Source organism: Paroedura picta, chromosome 18, assembly GCF_049243985.1.
Source record: "Paroedura picta isolate Pp20150507F chromosome 18, Ppicta_v3.0, whole genome shotgun sequence".
Lineage (NCBI taxonomy): Eukaryota > Metazoa > Chordata > Lepidosauria > Squamata > Gekkonidae > Paroedura > Paroedura picta.
Genome location: NC_135386.1, coordinates 15,168,343 through 15,180,477, shown reverse-complemented (window position 1 = coordinate 15,180,477; position 12,135 = coordinate 15,168,343). Strand labels below are relative to the sequence as shown.

At 40.4% G+C, this 12,135-nt stretch overlaps 2 protein-coding genes across 2 annotated transcripts in view; one reads left to right on the top strand and one right to left on the bottom strand.

Moving 5' to 3' along the window:
* The window catches only part of PGPEP1L (pyroglutamyl-peptidase I like), a 26,174-nt gene extending 22,387 nt beyond the window's left edge, over positions 1-3,787 (top strand). Inside the window, exons 3-6 of the mRNA XM_077317336.1 lie at positions 223-339; positions 862-1,091; positions 2,898-3,014; positions 3,277-3,787. Coding sequence (XP_077173451.1) covers positions 223-339; positions 862-1,091; positions 2,898-3,014; positions 3,277-3,283 — 471 coding nt within the window. The 3' untranslated portion in view covers positions 3,284-3,787. The remainder of the gene's footprint in view (positions 1-222; positions 340-861; positions 1,092-2,897; positions 3,015-3,276) is intronic.
* The window catches only part of IGF1R (insulin like growth factor 1 receptor), a 152,533-nt gene continuing 143,805 nt past the window's right edge, over positions 3,408-12,135 (bottom strand). Inside the window, 1 exon segment of the mRNA XM_077317324.1 lies at positions 3,408-12,135. Coding sequence (XP_077173439.1) covers positions 11,769-12,135 — 367 coding nt within the window. The 3' untranslated portion in view covers positions 3,408-11,768.

Here is a 12,135-nt window from a genome sequence, read left to right as displayed (position 1 = left end):
GCTTGTACACCAAAGTAGTTTTGTACTATCATTAAAAATGGCATGGACTGCCCCCATCTGCTGCAAACCCAACAATAGATGAGACATAACAGAAAACTCATGCTACTAAGCAGCATTCACTTTGGTATTTCTGCTAAATTCCGTTTTTCCCCCCTGTGCAAACTTTCTCCAGAATAAGTTGGATACTTTGCAATGCAAGCCATACTATTTTTCCACCCCTAGGAGATGTCCAAACTTGGCCTCGGCAGTGAAATAGACCTACACATCACAGAACTTCCTGTCGTTTACCAAAAAGCTAGAGAGCTTGTTTGTGAAATGTGGACAACAGGTCAGCCCCATGTAAGTGGTGATACACACAACAGGGTTTTATTTCAGTTACACTAACAGTGAACCAAGTAGTCCATGCTCAAGAAAAATGGTGGTGAGAAACTTTGATCTAATCAAGTCTATATGCTTTAGTTATAATCTCAAGACAAAGTTTACCCACGCTGTACCTGTATCTGAACATTTGTAAAAGGAAAGGTCAAATGGAGCTTAAGGGATGCATAAAAAGTGGGCAGAACCTGTTGAGACTATATTTTGAAGCACGAACAGATCCACACAACAAAAACACATGCTTAAATCAAAGGATCTGTAAGTCCTGGAGCAGAGCAATTGTATCTTAACATCCTTGAAAACAAGAAATGGTGCCCAATTTTATGCTAAGGTGAACCAGCCGGTGTGTTTGTTACGATCAATACCATGGGGCAAAGAATTTTGAGAAAAGAAAACAAGCTCTGGGGCTAATGTTGTAAACCGTAGGGCAAAACTGGGCTTTATTAATTTCCTTTTACCTTCTCTTGCTGGCATGACGATATCCAGCTTGTGATTCACGTTGGGCTAGATTCGGCTTCCAAAGCCACCATCATTCTGGAGCAGTATGGAAAGAACAAAGGCTACAAAGAGAGAGATGTTTGTGGGTTTCTCCCCGAAGATGGTTGTTGTGTCTCAGAAGGCCCAGAAAGAATAGAGTCAGTGATTAATATGAAGAGAGTCTGGAAAACCATCCTGACAGAAGGGATCGATGCAATTTTTTCCAGAGATGCAGGAAGGTAAATGCTTGGTGTTTTCAGGAGCCAGAATATATTGTGGGAGATGTCATTTCATTATAAAATTTTGCCTGAGAAAACCTGTAGCAAATAGAAACAATTGGAAATACCAAGGAAAGTGCATGTTGGCTGTATGTGTGTGAACGCAATAAGACCTGTATCATCACAAAGAGCAACAAACTGATCTCCTGTTCTCTGAAGTTCTGGAACGTACTGGGAGGCCTCTGAAGACACTGAAAAAACTAGGCCATTAGGATAAGTGTTAATGAAAGTGTAATACCCGAAAGAACTTGTATTGAAATCAGCTATTTAAATCTTGACAAATCCATGAAGGATATTTATTCTACCATCCCATCCGATGTATCCAGAACCATTTCACAACAGTCAATCAGTTACTTGCCACTCTCGTATCAGCTACCATGAAAACCACCATTTTCTAGAAAAGTTTCCTCTTCACCAGCACCCCAAAAGCTTTGGACTGACGTATCTCAGGCAATAAAACCTCTCAATCAGTTGGAACTCTAATTAGCTCAGTTGAGCCTGAACTAGTCAGGACTAGGGAGCCAAGTTGAATCAGCCATGGCTATTATTTAGATGGGAGGCCGCCGGAGAAGGGTGTGGTTGCTACATGAAGAAAGACCATAGCAAGCCCCTTCTTTTCATCTCTTGCCTCCTTGTGGGTGGGGTTTGCCATGAGCTGGTTGTGATTTGGGGAAAAAAATCCCAAACAAACCCGCGAGTCTCTGCAGGAGAAACTGAAGGTGTGGGGGTGGCTTTTTTCCAAACCCAGCATAATCAGTGCATGTACAGAGTGCCCTGCAGAACCAGTGCCACTATGGCAAAACCAGTACAGATCCAAGCAAGGGTGGATATAACATAGCACCATCAGCACTTGTATTGGGTGCCTGAAAGAAGGTGCCCCATCCTCCATTGCTTTCAATATAGGGGGAAAAACATTTAAGGGAAGGCACAGGGTTTTATTGGGCATTAATACATTTGTACCAGTACTGCTTGACATTCTGTACATGCACTGGATATGCTGGAGTTCTCCCCACCCCCTTGCTTGGATTTGTTGAGCTGGCATTGATACAGTGGCACTGTTTCTGCAAAAATGCCCCCCAACTTCAGTCTCTACCGCAGAGATAATCTAGTCTGACATCAGCCCCTGCCTGTTCGCTGTTTTTCCTCTCCATCGGAAATAATGGAAAATGAGGGCACCCCTCTTTGGGGGTATATAGAATTGGTCCAATCTTTTCAAAACTTGAAATAAATGTTGAGTAGAAGCACCAGAAACAACAGTGAAAATGTGGTGCCTCTACCTGAAAAAACAGCCCCCACAGAACCTCACAGAGATTTACCATTATAGACTCTATGGGGACAATTGACTATAATGGTCCTCATAGGCAGTAATGGAGCTTAAGGCATTTCAAGGGAGTACATGCTCTTTGAATGCTGTTTTAACTGTAGCTATCCTGTTTTCCTGGATAATCCTGAATTTTTCTGGGATTATCCATGATTGGCTATGCTCGATACACCCCCCTCTATATCCGGCTGAAAGGATAGCTGATAAATACCAATACAGTATTTTCCCAGCACGGATAGAGCCAAACCCATACACCTAATTAGAGCTGTGTCTTGATTTCTCTGATTTGATTTCTCTTGATGCCTGCATCATCATCATTTTAAATATTCTCCTATTATCCATTGTTTTGATAAAGAGCATTCAAACTAGCCATTGATAACAATTGGGATCTAAAATGTCTATAATTAAGTCCATATCTATTACACTTCTCTTTACTATGGTAACAGAAGGGCTGCATTTATCCATGTGCCTCCCCTATCCAAGTGGGTAACAGCAGAATTCCTAGGAAGAGAACTGCAGAGAGTTATCTTAGAAATTCTGAAGCAATGCAAGTGGCAGAGCAGGTAAAAATGGTTTACATTATAATAGAAGGCTAATTTTGCTGTGTCCATGATGAACACTAAACCCAAATCTCACTGGAATTTACACTGTGAGCGCCTGCATGTTTGAGCTTCTGCCTTAAATCTTAAAGACTGAACAGTCCGGCCAGCTGGGAAGACTGGAAAGCAACATACAATTCTAAATTGAGCCTTTAAAATATTCCCATCTGTGTAACTTTCGTTTTGGTAAGGAGATCTTTGAATTGTCTGCAATTCGTTCTTGCAGAGAATGATCCAAAGAAGAACCATTGGAAAATGAACAAGAAAAGCCCTAGAAGAAATGAAGGAATTTTTAATGCTCTGAACCCTTTTAAGTATCCATTGGACAGTGAATAAAAGCACCACACAAGACACAAATGCATACAGAATCCTTTTTATTTAACTTAATCATGTAGTACTGTAACTACTAGAAAAAAAGCAGAGTAAGAGAAACTAAAGGAGCCTTTTAGCTTCAGCCATTCAAAATAGACAAAAGGTTTCTTTTTTTCATAATGTAAAGAATCCAGAGTATATCGCAACAGGAATAAATTCTTACAACAGAATATACAAAAACATTTTGAATTTTTATTCATCTACTGATTCATTTTAATATAAACACAGGAATTTCTTTAGGAATAATTTATACACAGCAAGTCTTTATGTAATAAATTGGCCATGTTATTACCGTTTTATTTTTTATTTTTTTTAAAAAAAACTTTATATTTTAAACAAGGTAACTTGGAAAATGTGTTTGCAAATGCACAGTTCCATAGCACTTTCTAGTTTGATTTTTTTTGTTTGTTTTTACTTTTTTTTCTCTTTTTAAATTTTTTTTGTCCCAGAGGTAGAAGATCTCTGGCCAGTCCTTTCTTCTCAAACCTCACTGGTTTAGAAAACAGAAAAAAAAATGATTCTGAAAAAGGCAACAAAACTATCCAGAATCCTTCAGGTGAGAAGGGGAAAGAACATGTTATTTTGAAGAAAAGAAAGCGGATCTTCGGTATTCTTGTTTAAATAATTATAATAAATAGGGGACCTTGTGACGGTCATTTAAACAAAGCTTTAATGTTACTAAATAATCTACATAAATCATATAGGCTGCATACAAAACCACTTCTGTTTATTTTTTTTAAAAAGTGATGAGGAACCTGTAAACAGTTGTCTTTCATTCAGTGAAAACTTTTGAAAATTGTCTTTCACCATGCCATCTACATATTATGCAGTCAAATCCTTCAGTCAACCTAAGCAACAACAATAAAGCATGTACTTAAATAATGCAAACATTGTTCCAACCCCAAACACGTTTACTCGGAAGTAAGTCATTTTAATTTCAGTGGGGTTTACTTCCAAAGAACTGCGTTTAGGATTGTAGCTAAGAACTGCTTAGCAGCAATACTTAATTCTGTTTCCTTAACCAATGAGGTTCCCCTCCCACCAACCTATTAAATTTAACTGCACTCGCACAGTAAAAGTGAAATGACCAGGTAGAAATGATCCCACCCATTCAGAGGGTTCTGGAAGACCAGGTTACTGAAGATACAGAACATATTCTGGGTTTATTCTGTACTGGGACACTGAGCTTGGGCAAGGAATGAGCCATGACCTTGAGTTGGTACAGGATCCATTTTTTGGCATATTGTAAAGCTAACTAGTAAAACCAGTATCCTTTTTTCAAAAAAAACCCACACTTGCATACTTGCTCAGACACACACATACACACTCACACTGAAAAGTGCCCTTTTAAATTATCTTCAGGCATTTATAAACTACAAACATTTTTATAAAAATTATTCTATGTACTTACAAAATGCAATGAAATATGTAATTATGGGTTTTTTTATTTGTTTTGTAAACCAGATCTTTGTCAACTGACTACCCGTAATCTACTGGGCTTAAGAGCCCCATTGAAAATGCTAATGGATTGCTAGTCAACAAAAGATACAAAATTAAAAGATGACAACCAAACACATATACACACATACTCCACATGCATTACATGTAATGAAAGCCATCTGGAACTTGCCACAACTTTGCTTTAGTTCTCAGCTGCTGCACTCGGCAGCCTCAATGCATACACAGAGTGCCCCTCTGTCTCTCCAAGAGCTGCTCCATTTTTATCAAGGGAGAGCAGAGTGCCATACAATGGCACTGCCATCAACTAAACAGAGAACTCCGCATGTGCAGGAGCTCCACATTCACATGGGGCTCTGGATCAGGATAAATGTGTCACAGTGAGTGATGGTAGCAGAGACCCCGAGGGGAAAATTCTTATTTCCGCAAGTTCCAAACAGCAAAATGTGTCAATCCTGGCCATATGTCTATTTGTGTTTGCACAACTCTTGAAGTTCAGTCAAACTCTGTCTCTCTTGTTTCTGCCACACATCTGTTTTTTTCAAACACAGCCTTGCATTGGTTTCCCCTATAGCTTAGACAGACCTGGTTCTCAACGTCCATGAAAAGAAACATTAAGAGCCTCAACTCAGAACTAACCGGCCTTCCAAACTGAGATGCCATTTAAAAACCTTCTTGACTATCACCCAGGGGTTCTGTATCTTCAGCACCACCAGCACATGCATACATAAGTCCTGATATTAACGGGCTCTCTTGTCAATTTAGTTTGCCAACTAATTTTTTAATATATATATATATATATATATATAAAAAGAGTTGAGTTGCAGTATCTGAAGTTCATCATCAGTCGAAGAGGAGTGGATCAACTGTGGCTCCCGCAATTTGTTACGTAGCCCCAGAGATTAAGTACGTTGCTAACAAACAAAATCAAAGAGCAACAAGAAAGTGTTACTGACTATTGGAATGGAAAGTTTTAATAGAACTCTTATCGAAAATTATACCAACAATTCGGAGTGCCGTTCATTCAGACACGGATTGTGCTAAACAATCCTCCCCAGAGGATCTGAACAGAAGTTCCATCCAGTGCCCAGTCCAGAACAGCCATCAACACTTGACAACTGCAACTTCATTTGGAACCATTCTGACAGAGCAGAAGTGCAGAGGAAAGACCAGAGCTTAACTGGAAGCCAGCCTGGCTTACATTCTGCTTCTGTGATTAGCCACAGTCAAGACAAGCTGAACTACACATGGACCATTTCTGTCTTTAACCAGCCTGCTTCCTCTGAAACCAAACCACCTGTACATCACTGGGGGGAAAAAACTCACAATGACAGACGCACCTGAATCAGTTATTTGTGACAATGGTTTCTCAACAACTAAGTCAAATAAAGAACATATGAGATGGGATTTTTCTAGGGCTTCTCAATAGCCTTTTAAAAAGGATTGCAAGTGACCGTGTCTGAACGGCATGCAAAGTTATTAACTATGAAAATAATCTCAGCAAATATATGACCACCTCAATAAAAACCAGCCATCTTACTGGAGAATCAAAAGATAGTCAACCTAACATCAAAATGTTTTTGGAGAGGGGTAGTTCGGGGAATTACAAACCCTGGCCAAGCATTTCTCCAAAGTAAATACATAAATCACATTAACTTATTCATAAATGACTTAGATTCAGGGATGGGCAGTGAGGTAGCCGAAATTTGCGGATGACACCCAATTATTCAGAATGGTGAAGACTGAAGAGGACTATAAATGCTCCCAAAGGATTTTTGTCTTCAGACTCAGTGAATGGGAAATAAGATGGCCGACAGACCACAGATAGCAAATACTGTGCAGGGTTATCCCCCCCCCCTCCCCGCCAAAAAAGTATAAAGTTCTCACTCTTTCATGTTGGCAGAACTAGAATTCATCCAATGAAATTGACAAGTCAGTCGATTCAGGCCACAAAGAATTTCCTCGCCCATAATTTATGGAACTTACTACCACAAGAAGTGATGGCCGCTAGTTCAGACAGCTTTAAAAGGGACTAGACACATGGAGGGCTTGTCTGTTCCCATAATTGCTAAATGGAGGCTGCATGTTTGGAGGCAGCTGACTGCTAAATCGCAAGGGGACACATGAGGGAGGTTGCTTTCATGCCATGGATGGGCTTCTTGAGAAACAATATGGCTGCCATGGTAGGAAATGGAATGCTGGATTAGATGGGATTTTGGATGCAACAAAACTCTTATGAATGTAACTAAAGATGACATGCTTGCCCAAATAATTCATCTTTCTGTCTTCCTCCAAATCAATACATTTCTCCATGGTTAGTCACAGCTTAAGTCTTCTGAGCTTACCGTTAGGAATAGGAACCAATTTTTTTTTACAGTTTTAATTCAAACTCATATCAAACTCCAGCCCATGCCAGACAGCGGCCTTCCAGAAAAGGCAAGTCTTGTGCCCGTTACCAAGCCAACATTAAAGTCACTAATGTTCAACATGCATAAATAATATTTACTTCAATAAAAGGACTGTATGAGAAATACCAAGTAGATAAGTTGATCTGGGATACACACACCCCCGCCCCCCTACACACACACACACACACACAAAATACCAGTACAGAAAGAGCTGTGGAAACCAAAATGGAATTAGTTCAGATGTTGCGAGTGCAGAACGCAATGATAGAGTTGAGGTGGTTTGGTCCAGACGGTCTGCTGTGATCACATGCACCCACTTGTTTAGTCACATGACTGCCTTACAATTGAATGCTTCTGAAACGTATATTAAGTTGGGCACTACAATATTAGTGTTTTCTCCTAAATTTTTAAAAACCACCTACATACAATTAAAAAATAATAATAACTTGGACAGTTTTAACAAAAAAAAAAACCCTCTTAGCCAGCTGAAAGATCTGAGGATCCCCACAGATAGTGGAGATTAATATGTGCAAGAGAGGAGAGGGCACCACTGAAATAACAAAATGATCACCAAGGAGGAAAGTTTCTGAACAATGAAATTAAAACAAGGAGAATCCCAAGGATGCTTGGTCTCTCCACCCCCACTGGAGGTGGGCAGCCATGCTCTCTCAAAGGGACAAATGACCTGCATAACCACACTGATGCATTTGAGAGCCCTTGCAAACCTCAAACAAATCAAGCATTATTCAGATACCCACAAGCAATTCTTTCAACAACAATAGGAAAGAAGGGATGTAATCCATCATTTTCAAGGCAGGTGCATTTGGCTCATACTCTAATTCATATACAAGTGAAAAGCTGTTGGGCAAATCTGCCAACAGGCTGATCCAAATCACTGTCAACGAGTCCTGGTTCAAAGTGTAGGAAAAGATTGTTTAAACTAATCTTAACATTAAATAAAAAAACATAACAAGACATTATGCAATACAGAAGAAACCATCCAAAATCTAAAGTTAATGGATTCTTGGTGTGGTGACATCGCTTTCTTGGACTGGGACAAAAAGCCAAAATCATTTTTAGGTGCTGAACACCCTTTTTCAGTGCTTGTGGTACTTGAAAATAACTTACGCTTTGTTGTCTCCTCCATATTTAGAAGTGCAACCATGCAGAATCTGCATAGGGCTGCGATAACCAAATAATGTAATTATCAAATTCTTCATTTTGAACCCCAGAGAGAGCCAGCACTTCGTGGGCCAGATAATCTGGCTGTGTAAAAGGTTGCATTGTGCCATTCTTCTAGAGTTCACCAGCACAGTCTCCCAGGATGGTCACCCTGCCGTTCTTTTCATGAGAACTATTTTTAAAAGCAGCTATTGATTTTTTAGTTCCAATGACCCACTGAAACAATGGTTGCCATCCATCAACGCACCACGAAAGTGCGGGACTGTTTTGAGAGCAGCAACTAATAATGTTGTTCAAGTGATCTTTTTGATTCAATTGTGACCTCTCTCCTCAAAAACCTGGAGAATGTGGTTTGTACAATGAATGAGGTTACCAGTATCAACAGTATATTGTCGGCTGCTGAGAAATGTGAGATGTATATTTTATATATACACACAAAAAAAAGAGTGAGGTAGATAAATGTTTGAATTTTTTTTAAAAAAGAAAACTGTCCCCCTGTCGTAACTCAAAAACACCCTTATCTCAGTATTTAAATTTATTATGGGGCAACTCTACAGTGATTTAAACTGATAACACAAAAATAAATTAAAAGAAAAATCCTACATAGAATACCTTTTTCTTTCTTTTTTTTTTTGTCTTTTTAAAAGGGGGAAAATAAACTAAAGGACAGAGGCAAAAAAGTGATGGTTGGACTGAAGCTATACAAGCAAAAAAATAAAATAAAAAGCACTACAAACATATGTCCAGTCACATCTAGCAATTGTATTTTTTTTAAATTCTTTGTTCTTAAGCAAAACCAAAGAGAGTGCGTGCTAGAGAAAGAGAGAGAGAACGAACGCAGAACAATTCAACATTTCCATCCCGAAACAACCCTCCTTTTCCTGACGAAAGACTGGTTGGATCAACCACCTCTTTGCTGCTGAAGTTTAAGTTTCCTTTGATTTCCGACTACCAGAAGCCTTGGTCTCCTCTGCTCAAGGCATACATGACTCTGTCCAAGAGACCCTGTCGATTTTGTTTTGGGAGTTTGGTCTGAACCGTCAAGTGGGAGCCTGTGCAGGTATCCGCGGCTGCCGCAACAGACCAATTCAATCCCGTGTACAGCTGGCGGCCATTTGTAACCACCAGCTGTTTTCGGCAAAAGTAAACCCTTCTAGCAAACCCTATTAAACGTGATCTGGTTAGCCAGACTGGCCTCAGCCAACACAGAAACATTTCCCGACACTTGTTACTGCTGGCTGAGAACAACGTGTTGTTGATGGGATGGAAGTGTTAAAAGGTTTCATTTTCAAAATTAATAATAATAGTAATAATAACGATGATAACGATGATGATGACGACCCCCCCCCCCAAGCCAGATATCTGCGGCTCAAAAGCTGTTACACCCCACAATTGATACATACGCATGTAGGTTTCTTCTGTGCGGTTGTTTGAAAGATAGCCTTAAGAAAAAGCAGGCGCTGGGGCGGGGCTATACATCAATGAAGATGAACACCAAAAACAATGAACCTTTCTTCCCCCCTGGCCTGAGTTTGCATCATGCCTTGCGCTGTAACAGACTCGGTGCTGAATGGGCAAAGGGTGGCGAGGAAAATGCTCATACAGATTATGGAAGGGAGAAGAGACAGTCCCGGGCACGACAGGAGAGTCCAACCGCAACTTGCCCCCCCCCCCGCACACACACTCACGCCCCGCCCCCTTAAAGAGTGCTTTAACCCAAAACAGCCTTGTTCAAACAACTAGCAGAAAGGGAGAGAGAGAAATAAAAGCAGAAATTATTTATAGAAGGCATTAAACAGTTCATGACAAATCATGTTTCAGGTTGGGAAAGCGAGGACAGGCCAAAAGGGGGGGAAAATAGAAATTACACATTAAAGTACAAAGCATAAGAAATTTTCTGGGGACGGGGAGGGGTGGGTTGTGGGATGGCAAGGAAAGGGGGGGGGGAGGGTAGACCTGAAGATTTTTTTTCATAGATTAAATCCACAAAGATAAACAAAAAAATAGCAGCTTTTTTTCTGTACAGACATATAGATGAGTATCTGAACTGTAAAAAAGTTATAAAAGTGACACAAAAAGACGAATGTGTATGCAAATGATCCATGGTCTAACATAGAACTGCAAGACCCTTCTGAAGTCTTAATAACAGAGAGAAAAAGGTTGACAAAGTGTTAGATGCTTGAATCCATTTAATTGGGTGTTCTCCTCCAATGTGTATGTTGCTCTTAGTTGTCGCTCATTTTTGTTTTTTCCGCAAGCCTGCCAAGGAGAGCAGGAACAAGGCATGGAAATCCCTTCTGGTTTTTTCTGCCTTTATTTCCTTTTTGAAGTGCTGCTGAATTTTCTGCACAAGAGATAGCACCCTCTCTTCCCCCTCATTTGGCTTACCAATGCCAATTTTGTCCATAATTCATCTAAGAGGGGGTTATTTAAATCTCAACAACCCCTTACGGTCTCAGTTGCGTGAAGGAAAAAAAGTAATCAGGTTTTGTCCTGCTGGAAAAGATATCTAGAGAATTCAACCCCCCCCCCTTGAAAAGACTGCCAGTGTATGATTGAATTGAGTGTATTGGTCAGTATTTCATTTAACTGGAGCCTTCAATTACTTTGCTCCTTCTATGCCTACAGAAAAAAAATCGACCTAAAAGAAAAAGGGTTTTGGCAAAATTTGGCAGCGCTGAAAACTGTTAACCACGTGGACAAACAATGGCCCTCCTTGATTCTTTTACGTGAGCCTGAAATATTAAGGAATAATATGAAAAATCCAGTCCTTTTTTTTTTTCTTTCCTTTAAATCCTGTTTTGTTTTTTGTTTTAAAAACCTACAGCATTAGGCAGGTACTTGCAAGGGGTAATGGAGAGCCAGCTGGCCTGCAATTTTCTTTTGATGTGATAAAAAAAAGTGCTATATAGTTGAACTTCACGCAGATATGTTTCCCATTATGAAGCAGAGAGAAGGAGGAGAGGGGGGAAGGGAGACACGCGTCAGATTCTCAAGTTTTGTGATGCTATTAAGTGTTAAACGTTAAGAGTTTTCAAAGGCTGACTGTGCGCCCCACATACAGAGTTTCTGTTGCTGAAACAATCTTCTGCTTGCATATTGAAAAAAAAAAGTTATTTCAACTTCTAAACGAAGAGCGACGTCTCCTGTGTGCAGCTATGACGGTTCTGAAGATCCACTGAGGTACAGTAGGCTTTTGAATATATTGTTATTTTTTTTCTTGCTTGCTTTCTGTTCCCCCGCCCCCGCCCCCAACACACGCGCACGTAACGTGTTTGCAAAAACCTGGTTCTAAAGGTCAGCAGGCCGAAGACTGGGGCAAAGGCAACGCTCGCTCGTTCTTGCGTCCCCCGTTCATGTGCGCGTACGGCTGCCTCTCCTCAAAACTGGCCCGCAGGACCACCACGCCTGGGCCGTTCTCCGCTTTGTGTCCTGAGTGTTTATCAGAAGGTTGAAGGGTCGAGGAGGGGTCTAAAGGAATGCTCTCCATGTTCTCTGTCTCCAAATCAAGCTCTTCCGTGTCGGGGGGCTTGTTTTCATCGCTGTAGAAGAAGGAGACCTCTTTGAAGGCGGGGTCAAGCTCATCCTTGATGCTTCCAATGATTTCCAAGAAGGAGGGTCTCATCTTGGGATTGTATTGCCAGCACATACGCATCAGCTCAAAA